Consider the following 27,326-nt stretch of genomic DNA (forward strand, 5'->3'; position numbering starts at 1 on the left):
CCCTGAAGGAGGTATAACGTACTATCTCTTTTTTTTAACTTGGCAAGTCAGTTATTAAGAACAAATTCTTATTTTCAATGAGAGCCAAGGATCAGTGGGTTAACTGCCTTGTTCAGGGGTAGAACAACAGATTTGTTTTACCTTGTCAACTCAGAGATTTGATCTCTATTTGGCTACTAGTCCAACTCTTTAACCACTAGGCTACCTGCTGTCCATGGAGTAAAACAACCAATCATATTCACTTGAAGAAAGCAAAAATCACTGCCAACAGGCCAATGGATGCCGAGCCCGCCCTCGGAAGCCCCGCCTTCCTGCCTATAATACCGGGGCTCGTATTCATTTCCTCAATTCAGAACCACTCTTTAGTGAGCCCAAACCCCCTGACGACGCTGTGCCAAAATATGCTATACCTCGTTTCCTCCTTCAGGGAATAGTAGTTATTTTCATAACTGTACTTTCTCTTTCAGTCGGTCAGTCAGTATAAAATACTATAGGGACATATAATCATGCCCCAAGCTGGCTCAGAGGGTACCGAAATAGGCAGCCTAACCACACACAGGTTCCACCGGCTACAAAAATGGGATAAAGAAGCCACTTTTTTCCTTAATACCCTAGAATCCAGAACTGTCATAGCCTCATGAAGCCTGAACTGTCATAGCCTCATGAATCCTGAACTGTCATAGCCTCATGAATCCTGAACTGTCATAGCCTCATGAAGCCTGAATTGTCAGATCACCTTATCGGGAACCAGAACCTGCTGCAACTTCGCTATGTGACACACTGCCACTGCAGCCAAATCCGTTAGACCACATGGTTCCAAGAACAATACTCACCTTGTGATCGTGAAATGTTCCGAAATCATACAAGTAAGACCGAAACAACAGAACACCTGTAGTGACTTGGTAAAGCACACACAAGCGTTAACCAATGAGTCAATGAACCACTGCAGCCCAAAGCTCAAACCCACAGGAAACTGTGGTAACCCTGATACTGCGCACTTTACGAGTTGATGCACCCCAAGGCAGCCCAAAGACCAACCTGGATAAATGTGCAACCTCCCGTGCTGTCTAAAGGTCGGCCGCATGCTTCCCAACCGAAACAGTTCAGAACCATTCGTGCATTCAGTAGCAGTCAAAATTTGGACACACCTACTCATTCAAGGATTTTTCTTTATTTTTTTTACTATTTTCTACATTGTAGAAAAATAGTGAAGACATAACAACTATGAAATGACACATATGGAATCATGATGTAACCAAAAAGTGTTAAACAAATCAAAGCATATTTTATGTGTGAGATTCTTCACACTCTTGGAATTCTCACAACCAGCTTCATGAGGTAGTCACCTGGAGTGTGCAAAGCTGTCACACACTTGGCATTCTTTATAGTAAAATAGTAAAAAATTAAGAAAAGCACTGGAATGAGTAGGTGTGTCCAAACTTTTGAGTTACTTTTTTACACATTGAAGCCTCGATTCTTCTTGGGTATGACGCTACAAGCTTGGCACACCTGTATTTGGGGAGTTTCTCCCATTCTTCTCTGCAGATCCTCTCAAGCTCTGTCAGGCTGGATGGCGAGCGTCACTGCACAGCTATTTTCAGGTCTCTCCAGAGATGTTAAATCAGGTTCAAGTCCAGGCTTAATTGATTGATTGAGTTTATTTGACAATTTGTAAAGTTCATACATAAGGGTGCTACAACTGGTGACGCCTCCACATACAATTTAAGAAAATCATCAAGGATAACACAATAAAGCTTAACAGCTTATTTCCATTTGGTTGGGTCACTCAAGGACATTGAGAGACTTGGCCCGAAGTCAATCCTGCATTGCCTTGGCCATGTGCTTAGGGTCATTGTCCTGTTGGAAGGTGAATCATCGCCCCAGTCTGAGATCCTAAGCGCTCTGGAGCAGGTTTTCATCAAGGATCTCTCTGTACTTTGCTCCATTCATCTTTCCCTCGAACCTGACTAGTCTCTCAGTCCCTGCCAGTGAAAGACATCCCCACAGCATGATGCTGCCACCACCATGCTTCACTGTAGGGGCGGTGCCAGGTTTCCTCCAGACGTGACACTTGGCATTCAGACGAAAGAGTTCAATCTTGGTTTCATCAGACCAGAAAATCTTGTTTCACATGGTCTGAGAGTCCTTTAGGTGTCTTTTGGCAAACTCCAAGTGGGCTGCCATGTGCCTTTTACTGAGGAGTGGCTTCTGTCTGATCACTCTACCATAAAGGCCTGATTGGAGGAGTGCTGCAGAGATGGTTGTCCTTTTGGAAGGTTCTCCCATCTCCACAGAGGAACTCTGGACCTCTGTCAGAATGACCATCAGGTTCTTGGTCACCTCCCTGACCAAGGCCCTTCTCCCCTGAATGATGAGTTTGGCTGAGCGGCCATTTCTAGGAAGAGTCTTGGTGGTTCCGAATGTCTTCCATTTAAGAATGATGGAGGCCACTGTGTTCTTGGGGACCTTCAATGCTGCAGAAATGTTTTGGGCCTCCACACAATCCTGTCTCGGAGCTCTACAGACAATTCCTTCGACCTCATGGCTCAATTTTTGCTCTGACATGCACTGTCAACTGTGGGAGCTAATGTAGACAGGTGTGTGCCTTTCAAAATCATGTCCAATCAATTGAATTTACCAATCAAGTTGTTGAAACATCTCAAGGATGATCAATGGGAACAGGATGCACCTGGGCGGAAATGTGAGTGTCATAGCAAAGGGTTTGAAAACATATGTAAATAAGGTATTTCTGTTTTATTACTTTTATTAATTTGCTAAATTTTCCAAAAATCTGTTTTTAAACCGTATTTAAATTGTGTTTTTTTTGGTAAACAAAAAAACAAACAATTTAAATATTTTTCCAGCAATCATATTCCAAAAGCCTTGATAAAATGACCTTTCTCCTAGAGGTTTCATACATGTATTCAGTATCAAGGGAAATTAGAAACAGAAAAAGTGAAATTCATTCCAACATTCTATTATCAATAAACCTGGAAGAAGGCACAAGATGTTCTCATGTATGGGGAAAGCTGCATCTCCCAGGAAAACATGAGGACTTGACGTTGTGGTACCTGGCAGGACAGCCATCATCTGTTTTCTGAAGCAGTTTGGACTCAAAATAACTTTCTTGAAACACTCCACCATAGCTCTCTAGGCCATGTGCCCCTACCGCCACCATTGTGAACCTGTAGCGGGCATCTTCTCTGTCTCCTTATCTCACCTATTATACAATATGTGTTGCTAGGTACATCAAATCAAGTAGATACGTGGCAATACGCACAACTTCAATTTTCTCGCTATTTATCTCTCTGTGTACACTATTTTATTTTCCCGCGCGTGTCTTCCATGTTTGGGTGTGTCGTAATTTCCTTTGTTTGGCCGTAGATGGCTATTACCAGCTGATCACCCTCTACTGTCATGTTTCAAGCGAATGTCTTTTTTTTCTTTCGCTAGACTTTCGACTTTCGCTATTGAAGTTGTGCGTATTGCCACGTATCTACTCATGCTATATTCTGGCTGGTATTGTCGAAATTCATCATATTCAACGTGTCGATCGTCCTCTTCACGTGATGATTCAATGCTAATTTCGTTGGGTAGCTGAGATTGGCTTTGCTCTGTAGGTGTCACCGGCCCTTCTAACGTCAAGGCAGCCGCGTTAATGTCCCCAGAACAGGAAGTTATATTGTCGTCAAGGCTTTATATAGGAAGAGAGAGGAGGGCGTGTTTCATAGTTGAAAACCAATGTCTCTTCACGTGGGCGGGCCACTGAGTCGGGCCTAATTCACTCATGAAAACCCAATCCTCACATTTTTGAAGCTAAAATCACATTTCATCCCCTCAGAAATAATTTCATATCCAAACATTTAAATTACACAACAATTCCATGTGAATCTGATAACTATAATGTGTAGACTTTCCACTGTACAGTTTATGTCATCCTATCATTGATGAGAATGTCTCAGATGGCATCCAAACTGACATCATATTCATTAAGTACCAACGCATATGTTCAACTGGTTGAATTACCAAAATATGGTTCATTTCCCCCCACCTTCTGATGTTCCCAGAATCTCTATGTAAACCAAGGGATTTTCAATAGTCACATCAGTAGGGTAGAGAGAGGAAAAAAGGGGGAAATCTATTTATGACTGTCATAAGCCTACCCCCAGGCCAGCATCATGACAACAGTTAAAAACTCGAAGCCACTTCCTGGCCCGAGGCAAACCGCCTCTGGCCTGGACCCTTGTCCTTCATGCCTCGGGAAATGCCGAGGCTACCCCGTGAAGGAGAAAGTGTAGTGCATTCTGTTTCTGTTTCTCCTTGAAACAGGTCTGTAAGGACTCGATAGCCGAGCCAAACAATGTTATTTGGCGAAACTGGCTCATTCAAATACATCTGCCTGTCCCTCTCATGAATACGGGACAACGTCAACCGTTGCCCCCATATTTTTCAGCACAGCCAGGATAGTACAGCGGGACAGACCCACCACAACATCAACCGTAGCACGGACTTTATCGAGAAGCTCTTAAACTGGTTTTGTCGACTACACGGTCTCATTCAGCTACTGCAGTAAATCAAAATTATACATTTGTCGTATTGTGACCACATTCAACGACCGGTCCACCACATACTCAGCCTGGTACACTTTGTTCAGCTGATCCGCTGGGTAGTGTCACTGATTATTCGGAAGCACAGTGCTAGGAGCTCCAGAAAGAAGGTGCTTTGTCACAGAGAAGCCTTTATGCAAGATAAATTCATGTTTAACTCCTCTGTCCCACAGTCTTTCAGCAAACATGATTCAGCATGTGTGGAAACTTTACTTTTTAAGAAGAACAGTTTAAGAAGAACAAGGAATATAACCATCCTGCACCGTTTGATCCCTAGTTTTACAATGCAACAAACCCCCAATCTGAATGTTTTGCTGTGAAGTTCTTTACAAGATTAATATAGTTCAAATCCGTGACTTAGATACTGTCGGCCCAGTGTGTTGTATTTTTATTTAACTGTTATTTTACCAGCTAAGTTGACTGAGAATACATTCTCATTTACAGCAAAAAACCTGGGGAATAGTTACAGGGGACAGGAGAGGAGATGAATGAGCCAATTTTAAGTTGGGGATAATTAGGTGACTGTGATGGTATGAGGGCCAGATTGGGAATTTAGCCAGCACACCGGGGTTAACAACGCTACTCTAACAATAAGTGCCATGGGATCTTTAGTGATCACAGAGAGTCAGGACACCCGTTTAACGTCCCATCCGAAAGACGGCACCCTACACAGGGCAATGTCCCCAATCTCTGCCCCATGGACAAGTGGCGTTGAGAATTTAAATGTGAATTCCTGAACATGCGTAAGGTATAACTAGACATAAGGTGCCTGTCCAGAGTCCACTTTCATAGGTCAGTTACATACTAAAACTTGCATCGGTTGTGAGTGTCCAGGGCTGTAAGAGAAAGGTCCACTGGTCGTGGCCCAGTTGTTGGCATGCAGGGCAGAGGTTTCTGAGAGAACTCCTCACTCTGCCATTGCTTGATGAAGACTGGGAGGAGGATTAGAGACCCTAGATGACCTGCCTGTGATTGGCTGACTCCACGTGTGGTAAGGGCCCCTGGCAACAAGAAACCACTGGGTTTGGCTAGTGCCTTTACAACCCCTCTGTGTGCTAGGTACCAGCGGGGGAAGAGCACCTTCTACATGGGGTTAGAAGTCACAGAGTGTTTTGTGAGAGTGTCCCGGGGCCAGAGAGAGTGACTGTGATGGGGTTCTCCACAGTACGGCTGAGTAATGACATGTTGTTAGCAGTCGACTGATGATTCTTTACAGATACTATAAACCTCACTTATCTCTTGGCAGGTGTCTTCTTAGAAGTGTAGATTAATAAAGTGGGACATAAAGTCACCTCCATGTGATTGGCTTATTGTACAGTAGGAATGCCCTTTGGGTTTTATTCAGTCAGAAGAAAAAAAACATTATTGTGGAACAACAAGGATGATTTGGACCTCTGAATATAATCATGTTTAGTTTTAAATTGAAGTTAATGATCTGGGTAGTTGCTGAATGTAAGAAATGACATGACAAAGTTACGGGTTTATAAAAAATTTAAAAAAAGAAGAAGCTATTTCTTGTAAACAATATTGGCAACCCGACAAGTAGACAGTACGGCAATTTCATGTGACGTGTAGCAAATTTGAAAAAGTTATCTGAAACAATTTTGTTCAATAATAAATGGGTAGATTAGTGTAGTGTTTCTCAATCCTGGTCCTGGGGACCAAAAGGGGTACACATTTTGATTTGTTACCTTGGCATTACACAGCTGATTGAAATACCAACGCTTGATGATAAGATGACCAGCTCTGGGCAATCAGTGACTGGCAGACACTTCAGTGAGGCTTGAATGTGGCCTCTTGGGTCTGACGGGACTTCCCGTTTTTGGTTGGTTAAATCCTTCGTTTTGTCCCCCCTCCAATTTTTTACATTTATTTTGAATATGTTTATTTTTTTGTCACCAACCATTGTGAAAACAACTAAACTACTTGGGCTGGCCGACCAAGAAGTCAATCAGGAGCTGGCCCTGGATCCAGAGTTAGCTATCTCCTGGGGAACATGCATTCAACACCTGATCTGCAGACTTTTACTTCTCACATAAATGCACACATTCAATCAGGATATATATTATTTAGCCAGACCTATAGGACTCCTGGACACTGCGACAGTAAAGTTAGCAGTAGGCTGACTCGGTGGTTTCGTAACAATATTTACAGATTCATTGGGTAACATAGGTGATAGTCTGTTTTTGTATACAAATGTGAGTAACGGTGTATATATCATTAGATTCCTTGATACACTGCAAATGTATTTAAATTCAAATATAATAATAATATGTTAATTTAGTAGACACTTTTATCGTATGTTTCTGATCCATTTAGCTAGTGATGAGAGTTACAAAAAGAGTAAAGTAAACATTTTTTAATTCTATAAGCCAAAGTTAAAAACAGCAAGTTATGTGGCCCATCCAGGAATCAAATTCAAAACCTTGGTGTTACAACAACCATGCACCAGCCAACTGTCTTACTAACTAAGCCTTGAAAATAAATTTACCCAGAAAAAAGACTTACATAAACATGACTTTATAGTTTGGTAGATTTTTCAGAGTCGTAATCATCCACTTTGCAGCCTTTGTCTATCTTCATGGCGATAGTCACATTTCTACAGGAAAAATGAGATATCAATGACACCAAGCTTCAAAAGACAACAAAAAGTTATACATCCTTAAACAACTTCTTTGTAACTTATTTAGATTCTCCATCTGCCTCATATATGAATGAATGCCCTCTTATAGTTCCACAGCATTCCTACAAATGCAAAAACGATCAGCCAAGTCTTATGTATGTGCATCTTTCCTCACATATCCTCTGGTATCACCTACCTCTTCCCCTCGGCCTCGTCTGTAGAGTCAGGTAGTTCTGTCCTCCTGGTCTCAGGAAGCAGAAAGACCAGAGCCCCACCAACCAATGACAGGCTGCTGAACACGATCGTGGGGATAGACCAATGGTATGTGGCCAATATGTTGAGCATTGGTGACAGTATTCCAGCAATTCTGGTCGCTATTGAGCCCAAGCCTGTGGACGTTTGTCTGAATGAATGAAGGAGCAAAGGAAGTGATACATTAAGGGTTATTAAACCATGTAAAATAAGATATATTCATGGGCCTTATATGTACATGTATATATAAGATAAATATATTTATACACACAAAAACACACACACACACATACATGTGTATGCATTCGGAAAGTATTCAGACACCTTAACTTTTTCCACATGTTGTTACGTTACAGCTTTCTTCTAGAATGTATTAAACAGTTTTCCCCCTCATCAATCTACACACAATACCCCGTAATGAAAAAGGGAAAATAAGGTTTTTACAAAAAAATAAATAAATAGAAAATATCACATTTACATAAGTATTCAGACTGTTTACTCAGTACTTTGGCAGAGATTACAGCCTTGAGTCTTCTTGGCTATGATGCTAAAAGCTAGTATTTGGGGAGAGTCTGCAAATCCTCTCAAGCTCTGTCATGTAGGACGGGGAAAGTTGCTGCACACCTTTTGTCAGGTCTCTCCAGAGATGTTTGATAGGGTTCAAGTCCGGGCTCTGGCTGGGCCACTCAAGGACATTCAGAGACTTGTAACGAAGCCACTCCTGCGTTGTCTTGGCTGTGTGCTTAGGGTCATTGTCCTGGTGGAAAGTGAACCGTTGCGCCAGTATGAGGTCCTGAGTGCTCTGGAGCAGGTTTTCATCAAGGATCTCTCTGTACTTTTGTTGGTAAAATTATGATTAAATGACTGGACAAATCATTTTAAATGGAACTGTAACTAAGTAAACTTATACTCTGTTTTATTATATCTGATTAAAAATATGAGTTCATAAGATGTGATTGTGTGACACAGACAAGGAGTAATTAAAGTTAATGAACACCATTCCAACTAGGAAGAAAGAAGTGGACTGTGTAAACAGATAAGGTCGTTAACCTATGGTTGAACCGACGAAACTTAGCTCTGGGGTTTTTAGATAAGACAGTGAGTGCATTCCTAGGTTTTCTGTTAATTAGAACTGTCAGCCAAGTGGTGATCGATAATGTTGAGGGGTCAAAAGTTACCTGGGAGTGTGTTAGTAAGTTAGAATGAACTTTTCACCTCACTTTGTCCCTGTCGAGAGGAGGGGTTTCTGTTAAGCAATGAAATTACGTCATGTTTTGTATATAAACTGTTGCTCGTGGTGAAGTGGCAGCGCGCTCCAAGAATAATTTCTGCTACCTTTTATTGAAAAGACTGGTCTCCGTCTATTTTATGCAAACAAGAATCTTACAAATTCTCATAAAATAGATTAAGGGGTTTCAATTAATGAAAACACATTAGCATAATTAAATTACAGTAAATACTTTGCTCTGTTCATCTTTCCCTCAATCCTTCCTAGTCTCCCAGTACCTGCCTCTGAAAAACATCCCCACAGCATGATGCTGCCACCACCATGCTTCCCCGTAGGGATGGTATTGGCAAGATGATGAGAGGTGCCTGGTTTCCTCCAGATATGATGTTTGGCATTCAGACCAAAGAGGTCAATCTTGGTTTCAACAGATCAATGAATCTTGTTTCTCATGGTCTGATAGTCCTTTATGTTTCTTTTGGAAACCTCCAAGTGGGCTGTCATGTGCCTTTTACTGAGGAGTGTCTTCCATCTGGCCACAATACCATAAACACCTGATTGGTAGACTGCTGCAGAGATGGTTATCCTTCTGGAAGGTTCTCCCATCTCCACAGAGGAACTCTGGAGCTCTGTCAGAGTGACCAACGGGTTATTGGTAACCTCCCTGACCAAGGCCCTTCTCCCCCTATTGCTCAGTTTGGCCGGGCTGCCAACTCTAGGAAGAGTGGTGGTGCTTCCAAACTTCTTCCATTTAAGAATGATGAAAGCCACTGTGTTCATGGGGACATTCAATGTTGCATACATTTTTTTGGTACCCTTCCGCAGATCTCTGGCCCCAACACAATCCTGTCTCGGAGCTCTGCGTACAATTCTTTCAACCTCATGGCTTGATTTTTTCACTGTCGACCATATATAGACAGGTTTGTGCCTTTCCAAATCATGTCCAATCAATTGAATTTACCCCAGGTGGACTCCAGTCCAGATGTAGAAACATCTCAAGGATGATCAATGGAGACAGGATGCACCTAAGTTCAATGTTGACTCTCAAAGCAAAAGGGTCTGAATACTTATGTAAATACGGTGTATATATTAATGTTTTTGCCTTGTCATTATTGAGTATTGTGTTTAGATTGATGATTGATAAAAAATAAAATAAAAAGTTTAGAGTAAGGCTGACCCCTTCACAAAAAAAGTGAAGGGGTCTGTATACATGTATATGGTAATATATAGGTCTTACCTAACAGAGGTGGGAAACAGCTCCTGAACATAGACGTTACATACGGATCCAGCATTGTTCATGAAAAACCTCCCAGCAGTAGCAAGAGCAGTAATAGCAACGGCGTTGTCTAAAATAGAATTAACATACTAAACATCAACATGTTTTCTCATCTCTGTATGATCAGTCCACTGCCTCGGTAGATTTTATATCTACAGTACCAGTCAAAAGTTTGGACACACCTACTCATTCTAGGATTTTTCTTTATTTTTACTATTTTCTACTTAGTAGAATATTGTAATAGTATAATATTGTAATAGTGAAGACATAAAAACTATTAAATAACACATATGGAATCATGTAGTAAAAAGTGTTATACTAATGAAAATATATATTTTATATTTGAGAATCTTTAAAGTAGCCACCATTTGCTTTGATGACAGCTTTGCACACTCTTGGCATTCTCTCAACTAGCTTCATGAGGTAGTCAGCTGTAGTGTCACATGGAGTGTGCAAATCTGTCATCAAGGCAAAGGGTTGCTACTGTGTAGAATCTAAAATGTATTTTGATTTGTTTAACAATTTTTTGGGTTACTACTTGATTCCATATGTGTTATTTCATAGTTTTGATATCTTCACTATTATTCTACAATGTAGTGTCATGACTCTCTCCTTGATGAGGATTAAAAGTGCCAGATGGCACATGGCTGACAGATAGCCAGACTCCGGTTTAATGACTTAACAGCAGGTCATAAATAGTTAACAGAAACTTTCTCATTCTTGCCCTGCAGTATTATAAATCCCTTTGTTTACAGAAGATCTTCGCTGCCAAAAACTCTAATGGCCAAAGAATGACCTTTGGAACAATATTCATGAGGTAAGAATATTAAGAATGGTCTATGGAGATCTAAAGAATAATCCTGTCATGTGGATTATTATTTTGTGATGTCATTAGCCTATAGGGGCGCTATTTCATTAGTGGATAAAAAAACGTGCCCGTTTTAAGCGCAATATTTTGTCACGAAAAGATGCTCGACTATGCATAGAATTGACAGCTTTGGAAAGAACACAGTCTAACGTTTCCAAAACTGCAAAGATTTTATCTGTGAGTGCCACAGAACTCATTCTACAGGCGAAACCAAGATGAAACGTCTAACAGGAAATGAGCAGAATCTCTGAAGCTCTGTTTTCAAATGTCTCCTTATATGGCTGTGAACGCAGCAGGAACGACCATGTGCTTTCTGTGGTTTCTTCAAGATGTCTGCAGCATTGTGACGTATTTGTAGGCATATCATTGGAAGATTGGCCATAAGAGACTACATTTTCCAGGGGTCCGCCCGGTGGCCTTTATCTAAATTCGTGCGTAATCTCCAGTTGCGGTCATTTTGTCCTGGGATTCAGAACGAACGCACACTTCCACGAAGGATATATCATCGAAGAGATATGTGAAAAACACCTTGAGGATTGGTTCTAAACAACGTTTGCCATGTTTCAGTCGATATTATGGAGTTAATTTGGAAAAAAGTTTTTTTTGGTAGCCAAACGTGACGCACCAAACGGAGCGATTTCTCCTAAACAAATAATCTTTCAGGAAAAACTGAACAATGAGTCTCCTCATTGAAAACAGGTAAATGATTTTATTTGAATGCTTTTCTGGTTTTTGTGAAAGTGTTGCATGCTAAATGCTAACGATAATGCTAACGCTAAATGCTACGCTAGCTAGCTACTGTTACACAAATGATTGTGTTCCTATGGTTGAGAAGCATATTTTGAAAATCTGAGATGACAGTGTTGTTAACAAAAGGCTAAGCTTGAGAGCTAGCATATTTATTTCATTTCATTTGCGATTTTCATGAATAGTTAACGTTGCGTTATGCTAATGAGCTTGCCGGGATAAATACACTCCTGGATACAGGTTTTTTTGGTAGCCAAACGTGACGCACCAAACAGAGCGATTTCTCCTAAACAAATAATCTTTCAGGAAAAACTGAACATTTGCTATCTAACAGTCTCCTCATTGAAAACATCTGAAGTTCTTCAAAGGTAAATGATTTTATTTGAATGCTTTTCTGGTTTTTGTGAAAGTGTTGCATGCTAAATGCTAACGATAATGCTAACGCTAAATGCTACGCTAGCTAGCTACTGTTACACAAATGATTGTTTTCCTATGGTTGAGAAGCATATTTTGAAAATCTGAGATGACAGTGTTGTTAACAAAAGGCTAAGCTAGTTAACGTTGCGTAATGGTAATGAGCTTGAGTCTGTATTCACGATACCGGATCCGGGATGGGTAGATCAGAGAGGTTAAGAATGGTATGACAAATTAACTGTAACTCGGAAAGTGTATGCGTCCTTTGTATCAAGTTTACATCTAAATGTGGTATAAAATACATGATTAAATATGAGAATACTTTTGTGAAGGTAGCAATGTGATTTTAGCCTTCTAAATTAGATCATTGTTTTTCATATAAACTTGTGCCCAGTCAGTAGCCACGCCCAAGTGAGCTCAGAGTTCGTGTCAGCATGATGGAACGCACCCTTTGGTCAGAGTGCTTAAAAGGACTCTGTAATAAATAACACATAGACCTAAAAGATGTGAGGCCAAGGTCCACACCTTGAAATCGTTAGAAACGATGTACTGAGACCATACAGCGTGGAGTGGTTGCTACATGGCTGAAAATGGTTTTGAACTCTACAGACCAGCCTGACGTACAGCGTGAGCTGAATGTTACGAAATTATTTAAACTCTACAGACCAGAAACATGGGACGGTAGTCCAGACGTTTGAAATGGTGAAACTCACTCTAAATCTCTACAGAAGAAGATAACCTCATCTAGGAGACCAGAAATATTCAGTCTGCAGCTGTGCATGTGAAAAGTGTCCTAAAGACACGAGGTGGGAAAGAAGAATCCCTCTGACACAATCGTTGGTACTTCTGAAGAATTTACCGAACAAACACTCGAAGACTAGAGAAACTCTACAACTAAGAAGGACATTGTGATCTCTGGTGTACAACCAGAGCCTTACATCGAGCCACTACCCGTAGATGGATCGATTGGTTTCAATAGAGACGACAGAGAAAGACAGCTACGTGTAAATATATATTACATTTCTAATCCGAATGAGTGGTGATCAGGGTGCTAAGTATTATGGTTACTGTGAGCGTAGTTTCCAAATGTATGTATGATAAGTTTCTCCCTCGCTTTCTTTCCCCACCCCCTTTCCATTGTGTAACAAGCCGTCATATCGTGTCAGTCCACTAGGGACTTTTATCTCATGTATATGTATTCTGTGTTATTATTTAGTTAAATAAATAATTAAGCCAATTTGTGTATTGATGTTTCATCAATAAGGGCTAGGGTTCTTGCGACGTTCAGAACGAGACTGATATGGGGTAATAATGATTAATAAGTGACTGTTATTGATATCAGAGATATCTGTATATCTTAAGAGTTTAAGTCGAGAGATAACTCGTTAAACCTTTCCCGTGGTGCCCCAATTTCCTAATGAGTTAAAAATACAAAGAAAAATACTTATCTTTTCTGATAATTACTATATTGAGGGAATTACAACTCGCTCTGGATAAGAGCATCTACTAAATGATAAAACAATGTAAATCTATTCCAGTTGGAACTTTATTTACCTTGTGGAACAGCCAGGATTAGGAAGCATGTGAATCCGCCAGTCATAAGGGTGGCCATTAAGGATATCTTCCTCCCCAAATATTCCAGTATAAAGATGCAGAGTATATGACCTGGTATCTCTGTGAGTCCGAACAAGAGCAGTGTCAAGAAGATGTCCAGGCCAAAGTTTCCAACGTTAAAGGACAGACAGTAGTAGGAGAGGTTTAACGAGAACCTGGGATTTCAGAGAGACACACAAAAACAGACATCACATTTGTTTGTCATGATGAGATTTATTATGGGCTGAAAGTTGACCAATGTGAGATGTTAAGTTATTGAGAGTTATTAAAGAACTTACCATGCAAGAGTAATAGTTAAGAAGTATTTCCTAAGTACAGGAGATCTGATGAGAATGAGTATGCCTCCCTTCTGAACAACTTTCTCCTCAGCTATCTGGAATAGAGTTATCTTTTACAGAAATGAATAATTATAGACACTTGAATCTCTGCTTCCAAAGATTCAAGTGTCACACTTTGCCATAGAGATTATGGGATAAATTATGTACATATATGGAGGAACACAAGAGAGAGATACACTTATAGAGTGCATTTGCCATTCTGGTAAAATGCATTGTCTATTGTATAGGACAGGAAGCCAGAGTAAGGCCATGAGAGTATGGGACAGCTGGAAACACTAAAAATGGAGACACATAGTCTGCTGATATTAGACAACCACATGAAGAGAAGGCGACACATAGGCGCCAGGACAGCTGGACACACTAAAACTAGAGGAGACTGATCCGAGATAAAAGACACACATACAAAGGAACACATGGAGCTAATTACATGGTCAAAGCATATAGGATAGAGGGACGTATATTATCTTTAGGTCAAAGCAAGGGTCTTGTCACCATTATAATTTAACGGAAAGCAGATGTGGATGTTATCGAGCTGAACAAGCAGGATGCACAAATTGGGATATAATGGTGGCAGATGGACTGAGGGAAGTGACGTCATTTGCATGTGGGATGGACTCCTGTTGTATGTGTATAAATCAGAGCCAGAACTCTGAAAAAGTGTGTGTTCCGCGGACCACTCCGGCTTGCGATACTCTTGTATTAAAAGTCTATTATTGAATTCACAGGTTCTTGCAAGTGTCATATTTTGAAATGATTAGCCACGACATAACTTGGCGAGCTTTTGCCAGGAGTGACAGGGACGGAGGCGTCCTTGGCTGACGGCGGGTTCTTTGGACAATCTGGCAAACAAGGGTGGCCGCCCAACTATAACAAGGTAAGCAAGTACTTACAATAGTTGAAATGTTTGCGTAGATTGCTTCAGGACGTCAAGTAAGTCTCTCTCTCAAATTTCCTAAACTATAGAAACGAAATAACTTTTGAATTCAATGAATTGCATGCATGTGTGTAAGCTTGGGAATTGTATAGCAAATACGAATGTGCATGCATGTCTAGTGAGTAAGTAAGCGGGGGTTGTGAACTTTGCTGGTGTCGGGTGTGTGATTCGGCATGTGTGGGCGCAGGGCTACAGCTACCTGCTTATATGGTTAGAAAATAAATAAGTAGTTAGACAAATATTCATGGCTACCGCTTCAAAGAAGAGGACTGAACGGATGAGTATTTAGTAAATAAATACACATGGCTACCGCTCTGAAAGGGAGGACTGAACAGATGAATATTTAGAACGCAGGAAGAACGCTGGCCTGATTGTGCGACGTTCAACTGCAAAAAGAAATCCTGCGAATATATAACGCTCCGCCTAGCTAAACGGGGGTTTATAAATCAGTAGGTCACGCCACGATATTGCTCTAACGTAGAATAAAGATCAGTACGGGGTGGATGAATAAGATATGAAGACAAGCTGATCCGATTAGACAGTAGTCTCGTCATATCATAGAAATCCTATAATCTAGACTTATGTTGAGGAAGTGAATTAAGTCAATAAAGAAATTATAGGTCGTTTTTAGGTAAAAACGAAGGGTATTTGTGAAAAATCCTATAGGATAATACCAGCTTATGTTGAGGAAGTGTATTAAGCTCAGAGAAAGACTGTTGTTTTAGGTAAAAATAAAATGAATGAATGAAAATAAACGAATGAATGAGAAGAATGCTGTAATATAATTCTGTGTGAGGATAGAACAGTAGGAATGAGGACAGGTTGTGTGTGTTTAGACAGAAAGTCCAGAAGAGGGAGCGCGCAGCCCTCCTGTGACAGAGTATAAAGTTGAAGAAGGGTGCCTGTGACTTCTTCTGGCTGGCCAAAAGTGATCCTCTATCACAGTTTAATACATTTACAGTGATCCCTATCATAGTTTAACTACTATTAGGCAGAAGGAACGAAATTAAGGAACATCAAAGTAAAATAAGTTATAAGCAAAGATAAAAACACAGTGATATTTGAGGTGCTGTACTAGAATAAGACATTAAGGCTTTTGTAGTATTCAGTAATACAGTTGTAGACATTATAGAGTAGGTTTTAAAAGGAGGTATTAAGTGATGTGACTAATAAATTATTATTTGGGAAAGTAGGGTAGCTCTACCTTGGGAAATAGTAAATAAAGTGTAGAATGCGATGGGAGTGTTTAGGAAAAATAAATAGTGGCATGGAAACAAATGGACTGTTTCTCCCTGGAATATAGAGAGCGAAATTTAATAAAGCCATAGAGTCACTGAAAGAAACACACGTTAATTCTACCAATTCGGCTTGAATATGAAAGAGCAACCGTATAATGTAGGGCAACATTACCCGGTAAACAGGATAAATAAAATAATGAATTGGAACGATCACATAAAACCATAACAAGACGCTTAACTTACCAGCGTTTTAATGATAATTAACATTATATCATCAGAAATACATTACGATGGGGGACAGATATGATTCTGCTTGCCATCGCAGACGTGCGAATGGTTTGCAAAGCTATAGAAAATATCTAAGCGTAAGAAGTTGTAGATGTGGAGCTAACAAGTATGGGGGAAAATGAGTGTAAGATGACACTGGAACTTAGTGCGGTAGCAGAGAATGCCTCTATACAGGAGTTTGTACCCTTTTCAAAAGAGCAACAACTAATCGTTTTAAGGTTAGTACGAATGGAATTTTCACCAAGCGGTGTATAGTCTCTGATTGATCAATAAGTGGTTCATAGAGAGTACAATTTATATGTGATGAAATATGTACTAGATCACGTTTTACCTAACTTCTAGTAAGGTACCGATGTAATTTACAAATAGCCCCACTTGGAGTCGTTTTGCATTGAAACGGCGGTTTCAGTGGTGATAAAATGCGTGGAGAAGTTGTTATTAGCGTCAAAATACGGAAAATAAACGTATATGAAAAATCACAAACGTGGTAAAAATAGTTAGAAGAAAAGCAAATTGTAATATGTGGGTGTTTTCAATTTCTAAGGGTAAGATACAGATAACCGAGCAGGAAGAAAATATGCGTTCTGTGCATGGCTAAAACTTTTATCGCATGCTCAGGAAAAGTAAGGGGATTTTAGTATATGTAATACTATTAGCTTGCTGATTTAAAAGGTAACATTGTGAATGTTAACGAAATGTATATTTCTTTTCCAGAAAAAAAGGGGTTACATTTTCTTTGGTCAAAATGTCATTGGAGACTGTAGTACTGAGGAAAGCAGTTAGAGATATTCGGTCACTTTAAAAGTCTTAGTATTTGGTTAAGGCTATAACTGGAGTTCCGGATAAGTGAGGCCAGCTCATGTGTGTTCTTGGCCTATATGCGATAGTGGGTTTCCTTTGGAAGGGTTTTTTCAGTTCAGTTTCAGATTGGGTATGCAGAAGGATGGAAGTGTTTTTGGCCTATAGGAGATAGTGGGTTTCCTTTGGAAGGGTTTTTCAGTTCAGTTTCAGATTGGGTATGCAGAAGGATGGAAGTGTTTTTGAAAATGTATTTAAGTTGTTTCTAAAGAAAAGGGAGTGAAAACATTTTAATGGTGTCAAATGCCCTGAACCCTAAGAATTTCCCGTGAAGACTGATCAACTTCACTAGAAATTGTTGGAACAGGTGGGATTTAATTATAAAATGATTGAGAAACACCAGTCTCTATTCAAAGTGTACCAACACTTTGAAATTCTATTATGTCTTGAATTGACTAGTTATTCAAATAGGTTTATTTTTATTTAACATGGGTTCCTAGGAGAGAGTATCAGTTCCCTGGGGTTATGGTCTTTGGGTAAATACAAAATGTGCTTTGTTCATTCTACATATAACAAATAAAATGGAAATATATGTTAACAAGGGATAACAGTTACTCCAAATAGGTTATTGGAGTGGGGGTTTCTGCAAGGGTTATGTTGATAACTACATAATCTGTAACTCATCTGAGAGATCGCCAGTAGAATAAGGGAGTTGTCATGGAAATGTGATGTCAGAATGCATTAATGCTTGGGATAGATTATCACCACAACAAGTGTGTGTGAAACTCAAACCCACCCTACTGGCTGAATAGTGTGGGACAACTGTGTCTGATGACCTGTGAACTGTATCTGGAATGATATGTGCTGGGAGAAGAAAGACTAAAGGGGATTGGGATAATGACCTTTTATTAACCGGCCACTCATGACGGAAAAACAGAGGCAAAAGGGCGCATGGTAAAATAGATATTACTGGTACTAAAAGTTTTTAGTATAATGTTAATTATTAAAGGGATGAAGTATTGAATTGAGTAGGTCAAATGTGAGTTAAAGTAAACACTAAGGACTGTTATCCTGAATATTGGATTGGACAATGTATAAACAACATTTAGTTATGTTTTGAATATAGGACTGTTTAAATTTACTAGGCCTAGGGAAGCTCTGGAAACTAATCCTGAGACAGGGTGATTGACAGAACTTGCAGAATATCAGATTAAAGGTTTTTGTTTCTTTTATTTTACAATATCATAGTAATCGGAGTGATACATTGGAATGACATAAGTAATTGAATAAAAAGTATAGTCTGTTGTGTGATAACACCCAAGGATGAAGAAGAACGAAACGGATGGACGTTTTCCTCAGGTTTAATTACATTACAAATAGTGGTAATTTATGGCAAATATGCAGTTATTATAATTTACTTTACTATTTTTCTTGTTTGGTCAATTTATTTTTTGTTTTGAGGAAAATAAGTGCATATTGTTTCTGATATAAATTGACTAAAAATGATTTGAGAATGTTTAAGTATGTATCAAACTATGGAAGGAAATTAGGAGTAGTGACTTATGTGTTATGGGTTAGAAAAACTGTAACTACATTGGGGGCTCATATATGAAGGTTATGGTAGCGGAGGGGTGTTATTTCTAGAAACAATGTATATTAATAGACGAGATAATTCACAGAAAGGGAAGGACAGTTGGTCTTGTAAAAATATAGGAATATAAAATATAGGGACAATTCTAAAAGTAAATAGAACATTACACATACCTAGATTATGGTAAAAGTAATAAGTAGTGGCATTTTGTACACTAGAGCAAAAGTTTAAGAAGCTTAGGACTTAGTTTTGTTAGGATTGGATATTCTTCCAACTGGAAGACACTTGACTGATGACATGTTATTCTTACAGCAGTTGCTGTAGGGACCATCATTTGGCTATCATTATGAATATTTTTGTGGCTGGAGGCCAGGTATTTGAGACAGAATGTTTACATAGGGCTGTTATTTAAATTAAGATTTAGTGATCCTGCTATAAGAAGAAAGTCTGTTGTCAGGAAATAACCCATGTGTTAGTGTGTATGTCCCCAGGAAAAAACAGCACATAAGAGGCCAGATGGAAGGGCATGGGCTGAATTCTGGAGACTGAGGGTACATGAAGATACACCGGGCTGGGGATATACAGTGCCTTGCGAAAGTATTCGGCCCCCTTGAACTTTGCGACCTTTTGCCACATTTCAGGCTTCAAACAAAGATATAAAACTGTATTTTTTTGTGAAGAATCAACAACAAGTGGGACACAATCATGAAGTGGAACGACATGTATTGGATTTTTCAAACTTTTTTAACAAATCAAAAACTGAAAAATTGGGCGTGCAAAATTATTCAGCCCCCTTAAGTTAATACTTTGTAGCGCCACCTTTTGCTGCGATTACAGCTGTAAGTCGCTTGGGGTATGTCTCTCTCAGTTTTGCACATCGAGAGACTGACATTTTTTCCCATTCCTCCTTGCAAAACAGCTCGAGCTCAGTGAGGTTGGATGGAGAGCATTTGTGAAAAGCAGTTTTTAGTTCTTTCCACAGATTCTCGATTGGATTCAGGTCTGGACTTTGACTTGGCCATTCTAACACCTGGATATGTTTATTTTTGAACCATTCCATTGTAGATTTTGCTTTATGTTTTGGATCATTGTCTTGTTGGAAGACAAATCTCCGTCCCAGTCTCAGGTCTTTTGCAGACTCCATTAGGTTTTCTTCCAGAATGGTCCTGTATTTGGCTCCATCCATCTCCCCATCAATTTTAACCATCTTCCCTGTCCCTGCTGAAGAAAAGCAGGCCCAAACCATGATGCTGCCACCACCATGTTTGACAGTGGGGATGGTGTGTTCAGCTGTGTTGCTTTTACGCCAAACATAACGTTTTGCATTGTTGCCAAAAAGTTCAATTTTGGTTTCATCTGACCAGAGCACCTTCTTCCACATGTTTGGTGTGTCTCCCAGGTGGCTTGTGGCAAACTTTAAACAACACTTTTTATGGATATCTTTAAGAAATGGCTTTCTTCTTGCCACTCTTCCATAAAGGCCAGATTTGTGCAATATACGACTGATTGTTGTCCTATGGACAGAGTCTCCCACCTCAGCTGTAGATCTCTGCAGTTCATCCAGAGTGATCATGGGCCTCTTGGCTGCATCTCTGATCAGTCTTCTCCTTGTATGAGCTGAAAGTTTAGAGGGACGGCCAGGTCTTGGTAGATTTGCAGTGGTCTGATACTCCTTCCATTTCAATAGTATCGCTTGCACAGTGCTCCTTGGGATGTTTAAAGCTTGGGAAATCTTTTTGTATCCAAATCCGGCTTTAAACTTCTTCACAACAGTATCTCGGACCTGCCTGGTGTGTTCCTTGTTCTTCATGATGCTCTCTGCGCTTTTAACGGACCTCTGAGACTATCACAGGGCAGGTGCATTTATACGGAGACTTGATTACACACAGGTGGATTGTATTTATCATCATTAGTCATTTAGGTCAACATTGGATCATTCAGAGATCCTCACTGAACTTCTGGAGAGAGTTTGCTGCACTGAAAGTAAAGGGGCTGAATAATTTTGCACGCCCAATTTTTCAGTTTTTGATTTGTTAAAAAAGTTTGAAATATCCAATAAATGTCGTTCCACTTCATGATTGTGTCCCACTTGTTGTTGATTCTTCACAAAAAAATACAGTTTTATATCTTTATATTTGAAGCCTGAAATGTGGCAAAAGGTCGCAAAGTTCAAGGGGGCCGAATACTTTCGCAAGGCACTGTACTTCATACAGCACCTGCAGTGGTAAAGATCGTCATGTCTCTCTTTGGTGGGTGCATAAGTTTCACAAGAAGTAAGGTCCAGCTGAATAATGGGTGAGCTTGAAAACACCATGACAGAGGACGTGAAACAAAAGAGAGAGAAAGAGAGAGACTAGATTCCACTGTAGACATACTGGGTTGAGTTTGGGGGTTACTTGTTTTATTTGTTAATGTATCATGTGAAAAAGGATAGATGTTCGGGTAGTTGTACTCTAAACAACATGTTGAAGGCTCGATGTGAAAGCCCATACAGTGTTGAATTACTTCAAGAAGAAATAATGTTGACTAAGGTTATGCTTATCAGTTGAAATAGAGCAGATGGGGAACTAAGTAAAAAAATGACATGATTTGGGAACACCTCTCAGAACCTGCGGCCGAAAGGGGAAGACTGGATGAAAGCACGAGGAAGCCAATTAGGGCCTCCATTTTTGTGGAGTATCCTGGAGGCATAGAGTCAGGTGAAGAGAGAGTGGGAATTGTCATGGTCTCAGATTTCAGTATTCATGAATACAGTCATGCATAACACATAACATTGTCAATACTGTTATGTTTTGTCCTTTGTTTTCCAAGTCTTATGTATAGGAAACCAGATGGAGAAGGGTTCTCCAGCTTCAGCTGGAATGTCAGTTTGTGTGATGAGTGATGGAAGTAAGATAATGTATGGTGTAATCATAGAACAGAGGCCATAAGTCTCTAAGTATGAATGCCCCACAGAAAGAAGGCAGAAACCTGAACCAGGACGAGAGGTTCCACATCTGATGATCCTAGGGGACCAGAAGGACCTCTCCCAGTGATACCAGGAGATCTAGTCTACGTTCGAGTGTTCCGAAGGAAGTGGGATCAGCCGAGGAGAGAAGGACCCTACGAGGTGGCAATAGCCACAAACACGGCCGTCTAAGTGAAAGGAAGCAAGACGTGGTATCATCTAAACCACTGCACCCGAGTCCCGACGGAGAGAAGGACACAACCATACAGAGATGAGGACACAGAGGATGCTGATTCACCAGGCGGGACCCCGGAGGGAGCAGGAGCAGCGGAAACGATCAAAGCGCCGGGGAGGAATCAAGAAAATGGCAGACTAGATACAACGAGTGCATCAACTAAACGCACTCAGAAGAAGCACCAGGGGAAAAGAGCCTGAAAAGAAAAGAGACAAACAACCAAAGTTTCCTCCAGTATGGCCAGAAAGCCCAGAAGTGGGGGGGGGTAACATGTCTGCCACTCCTGATGATATACCTGTTGGGGCAGACCTCTTTGACAGAAGCCCTCTACAGTGGGACCCCGAGGTATCGCCTAAAGAATGGGAACATCTCTTCCCTGAAATGGACACCTTCCAGATGGAAGCCCAGTCCGGCCTGAGGAGGGAGCCGCAGGGGAAGAAAGAGGAGGAGAGGCCTCTCAAGGAACAGAAGGAGAGACCCCACAAAGAGGAGGAAATGTCCAGCAAGCTGAAGAAAATGGGGATTTCCTCAAAATTGACTTTTCAGCTCTTGAATTGTAATACTACATTCCATTGTGTAACATAGAATGCCGTTTGGCACTAGGTAACACTAAAGGCAGACGTGAATTAAATAAAAATATGTTGGGAGAACATGAATGTGCAACATTAGAACTGAATTGAATGATCCTCAGAATGATGGGTTTACTATTGTAAAAATAAAATAAAAAGGGGAATAAATGAATGTTTTTACAGCTATGGAGATAATGGGATGGATGTGGGAAACACTATAGTTAATTGGAGATAATGGGATGGATGTGGGAAACACTATAGTTAATTGGAGATAATGGGATGGATGTGGGAAACACTATAGTTAATTGGAGATAATGGGATGGATGTGGGAAACACTATAGTTAATTGGAGATAATGGGATGGATGTGGGAAACACTATAGTTAATTGGAGATAATGGGATGGATGTGGGAAACACTATAGTTAATTGGAGATACTGGGGTGGATGTGGGAAACACTATAGTTAATTGGAGATAATGGGATGGATGTGGGAAACACTATAGTTAATTGGAGATAATGGGATGGATGTGGGAAACACTATAGTTAATTGGAGATAATGGGATGGATGTGGGAAACACTATAGTTAATTGGAGATAATGGGATGGATGTGGGAAACACTATAGTTAATTGGAGATAATGGGATGGATGTGGGAAACACTATAGTTAATTGGAGATAATGGGATGGATGTGGGAAACACTATAGTTAATTGGAGATAACGGGATGGATGTGGGAAACACTATAGTTAATTGGAGATAACGGGATGGATGTGGGAAACACTATAGTTAATTGGAGATAACGGGATGGATGTGGGAAACACTATAGTTAATTGGAGATAACGGGATGGATGTGGGAAACACTATAGTTAATTGGAGATAACGGGATGGATGTGGGAAACACTATAGTTAATTGGAGATAACGGGATGGATGTGGGAAACACTATAGTTAATTGGAGATAACGGGATGGATGTGGGAAACACTATAGTTAATTGGAGATAACGGGATGGATGTGGGAAACACTATAGTTAATTGGAGATAATGGGATGGATGTGGGAAACACTATAGTTAATTGGAGATAATGGGATGGATGTGGGAAACACTATAGTTAATTGGAGATAATGGGATGGATGTGGGAAACACTATAGTTAATTGGAGATAATGGGATGGATGTGGGAAACACTATAGTTAATTGGAGATAATGGGATGGATGTAGGAAACACTATAGTTAATTGAATAAACTATTTGGGTGTTAGAAACTGCAGGAGTTAGTCAATGTGATAAAGTAATGATTGTAAAACACAAAGGTAAAATGTGGTAATATCACACAAGTAACATTATATCTTGAAATGTTAAAGAATCAGGATTAAGGAATAGCTGATAGTTTCTGGATGTGTGGGCATACTTACATGCTCATGCTTCAACAAAATGTAATGTATTATTTTTATTGTTTCTATACCGAACTAGATCTTTTACTCTTATGAAATACTAGAGATGTTTGGTATAGTTAGGGTTATTTAAATGTTTTAATTGGATCCTATACTCCTATCTATGTTATTATTTGGAGATGTTTGGTGTAGGTGATTTGTAAGCTTTATTTTTGTTAATCAACTGTTGGAATTATGCTCCACCATATATGTCCTTTTAGTGTAATTTTTGGTGCTTAATAAAGCACCAGGGGAGGGTTATATGGGAGAAATTATGTACATATATGGAGGAACATAAATACTGTAACACAAGAGAGAGATACACTTATAGAGTGCATTTGCCATTCTGGTAAAATGCATTGTCTATTGTATAGGACAGGAAGCCAGAGTAAGGCCATGAGAGTATGGGACAGCTGGAAACACTAAAAATGGAGACACATAGTCTGCTGATATTAGACAACCACATGAAGAGAAGGCGACACATAGGCGCCAGGACAGCTGGACACACTAAAACTAGAGGAGACACACAGTCTGCTGATCCGAGATAAAAGACACACATACAAAGGAACACATGGAGCTAATTACAGGGTCAAAGCATATAGGATAGAGGGACGTATATTATCTTTAGGTCAAAGCAAGGGTCTTGTCACCATTATAATTTAACGGAAAGCAGATGTGGATGTTATCGAGCTGAACAAGCAGGATGCACAAATTGGGATATAATGGTGGCAGATGGACTGAGGGAAGTGACGTCATTTGCATGTGGGATGGACTCCTGTTGTATGTGTATAAATCAGAGCCAGAACTCTGAAAAAGTGTGTGTGTTCCGCGGACCACTCCGGCTTGCGATACTCTTGTATTAAAAGTCTATTATTGAATTCACAGGTTCTTGCAAGTGTCATATTTTGAAATGATTAGCCACGACAAGATCCTATTAAATTACTAGAGGGCCTATGTCATAAACCTTCAAAGTTCCAGAATGGTTTGAAAACAGCATTCACAGGTCAATCAAACTCGAGCAAAACAATGGAATTGTCATCCCGAGTTGCCTCATTGACCACCAGCAAAATGTGCTTACATTTAGGCTATTGTTTCTATGTACATTTCATACTATGTTGAGATAAAAATCTGAGTATAATTCTTGTACACATGTCAACCCCAACATGTTCATGTCATCATTACCAAACAACTGCGTTACAGTTTAAAACGACTTGGACTACCACCACTGATTTCTGAATGCTAGCTATGCTAACCAGCTTATGCGAACGGGAGTTAGCATTTAGCGGTCACTTCTTCTAAACCTGAAAAGGGACAACTTCTACATGTTATGCAGCGAAAGCAGCCAAGTAAGGCATGTGATATCAGAAATTGTGTAATCTATTGTCAACCTAAAATATTGCCATATAATTGCAAATACAGTTTATACAAGTTTTATGACAATTGTCTGTATAAATATCCTCTAAAATACATATATATAAACAGACCATAAATGTCACGTTCTGAACCTAGTTCTTGTGTTATTTGTTTGTTTTAGTTGGTCAGGACGTGAGTTGGGTGAGCATTCTATGTTTTGTGTTTCTATGTTGGTTTTCTGTGTTCGGCCTAGTATGGTTCTCAATCAGAGGCAGGTGTCGTTAGTTGTCTCTGATTGAGAATTATACTTAGGTAGCCTGGCTTTCACAGTTGTTTTGTGGGTGATTGTTTCCGTGTCTGTCGCCACACGGCACTGGTTCAGTTTGATCACCTTTATTGTTGTTGTATTCATAGTGTTCAGTTTATGTTTTTTAAATAAACAACCATGGACACTTATCCACGCTGCGCATTGGTCCTCCGATCCTTCTCACTTCTCCTCCTTACCCTTACAATAAATGTCTAAATTTTAGTGTTCTTGTAGTGTTCTGAGTGCTATTATCGGATCAAATATCAGTACTTGTTGCAACTGGTTTCAGCCAGTGAATGCTTGTGGATTCACTAAATTGTCTGAATGGAATGTTGGCATATTGGCAGCTAAATTGAAAAATGTATGTGTTATTTCCTCTAAAACTGTCTGGCTAGCTAGCTAACTAACACATGCAGATAAATTCTTCAAATTCAGGATTTTACACTATCTTTTCACAGCACTGGCAAACAATGGCTGGCCAGCTCCCTGGCCTTTAAACAAATTCCTAAATCATGCACTTTACCTTCTCTAGAATTGTATCTGGAACTGTGCGTTTGTTGATGGCTGCTACCCTGAGTATCAACTTCTTAGCTTCCTCTGTTTTCCCCTGATCCAATAACCACCTGGCTGATTCAGGAATAAACCTGGAAACACAGAATAGGCAGACAATTTTACAATTATAATTAATATTGATAATCATTAATATTCAGTTTGGGTGATGTAATGCTCGTAAGAATTGTGTCAATTTGTGGTGCTTCCGATTGGCTTTGTAATGCCCCTAAGGTCTTCATCAGTTTTAATAGTTTTAATATTGGTCCAAGACGACACGTGGACACACCATATGTACACTGCGACCACTGCTATTGGTACAGCCATGACAAACTGGGCAAGTCTCCAGTCTCGGATGAAGAAGATCATGCCAGCAAGGATGCACTGGCCAACTCCACTGAACGTCTGACTCAAACAAGACGCATAGGAACGTTTTGTCACTCCGACCCATTCAGTTGCTGTGTGGAAGGAACATGTGGTAATGTTAAACAACTTAATATGACCGGCTGACTGACAAATCATTGACTGAGTTCTGTTATCTCATGTTCTGTTTTACATTTTATTATAGAGCATAGTCTATTTGAAATGGACATCACTTTACCTAATACAATGCAGTTGATTCGAAATCCACCATATGCGATCCCTACTAAAAACTGGGATGCCATATACAAATAAAAGTTTGGAGACAAGCCTGTCGTTACAGTAAAAATGAGCATAATAACCATGGGTATTTGAGTTGCTCGTTGGCGACCAAATCTGGAAGAGAAAAGGGGAGAAAACCGTGTTGGTTAAAACTGTTTATGACCTCCTTTTGAAGGTCTGTTTAATGTTCCTCTGAAAAAACTTTTTGATGTTTGGTTGCATTTTTACAGAGTGACAGAAGACCAGAAGTAAAGGACATCATTCAAAATGTACAGTTATGAATATAACTACTGTTCCCTGAAGGAGGTATAACGTACTATCTCTTTTTTTTAACTTGGCAAGTCAGTTATTAAGAACAAATTCTTATTTTCAATGAGAGCCAAGGATCAGTGGGTTAACTGCCTTGTTCAGGGGTAGAACAACAGATTTGTTTTACCTTGTCAACTCAGAGATTTGATCTCTATTTGGCTACTAGTCCAACTCTTTAACCA

General features: G+C 39.8%; 1 protein-coding gene and 1 long non-coding RNA gene across 2 annotated transcripts; one reads left to right on the forward strand and one right to left on the reverse strand.

Moving 5' to 3' along the window:
• Positions 1–6,921: 6,921 nt before the first annotated feature.
• On the reverse strand, positions 6,922–27,107 carry LOC118965571 (solute carrier family 22 member 13-like). Its single transcript, XM_036986602.1, has 8 exons — positions 26,795–27,107; positions 26,483–26,651; positions 26,168–26,288; positions 13,905–13,999; positions 13,567–13,781; positions 9,945–10,053; positions 7,427–7,633; positions 6,922–7,206 (listed from the first exon to the last, which is right to left on the reverse strand). Exons 1-8 carry the CDS (start codon positions 26,916–26,918, stop codon positions 7,128–7,130), a joined length of 1,119 nt encoding a protein of 372 aa, XP_036842497.1. The 5' UTR covers positions 26,919–27,107; the 3' UTR covers positions 6,922–7,127.
• LOC118965573 lies at positions 20,960–22,190 on the forward strand. The gene is made up of 2 exons (XR_005052984.1): positions 20,960–21,108; positions 21,769–22,190. It is a non-coding gene; the product is annotated as an uncharacterized LOC118965573 (long non-coding RNA).
• Positions 27,108–27,326: the final 219 nt, after the last annotated feature.

This window comes from Oncorhynchus mykiss, chromosome 8 (genome assembly GCF_013265735.2).
Source record: "Oncorhynchus mykiss isolate Arlee chromosome 8, USDA_OmykA_1.1, whole genome shotgun sequence".
In the NCBI taxonomy this organism is placed as follows: Eukaryota; Metazoa; Chordata; class Actinopteri; order Salmoniformes; family Salmonidae; genus Oncorhynchus; species Oncorhynchus mykiss.

What these genes read in the sequence shown, in the direction of transcription:
- LOC118965571 (XM_036986602.1), bottom strand. Translation starts at nt 26,918, where the DNA reads ATGGTTATTATGCTCATTTTTACTGTAACGACAGGCTTGTCTCCAAAC. An exon ending in AATCAACTGCATTGTATTAG is followed by an intron (nt 26,652 to 26,794) that starts GTAAAGTGATGT and finishes CCTTCCACACAG; the next exon opens with CAACTGAATGGGTCGGAGTG. An exon ending in TTAACTATTACTCTTGCATG is followed by an intron (nt 13,782 to 13,904) that starts GTAAGTTCTTTA and finishes CTGAAATCCCAG; the next exon opens with GTTCTCGTTAAACCTCTCCT.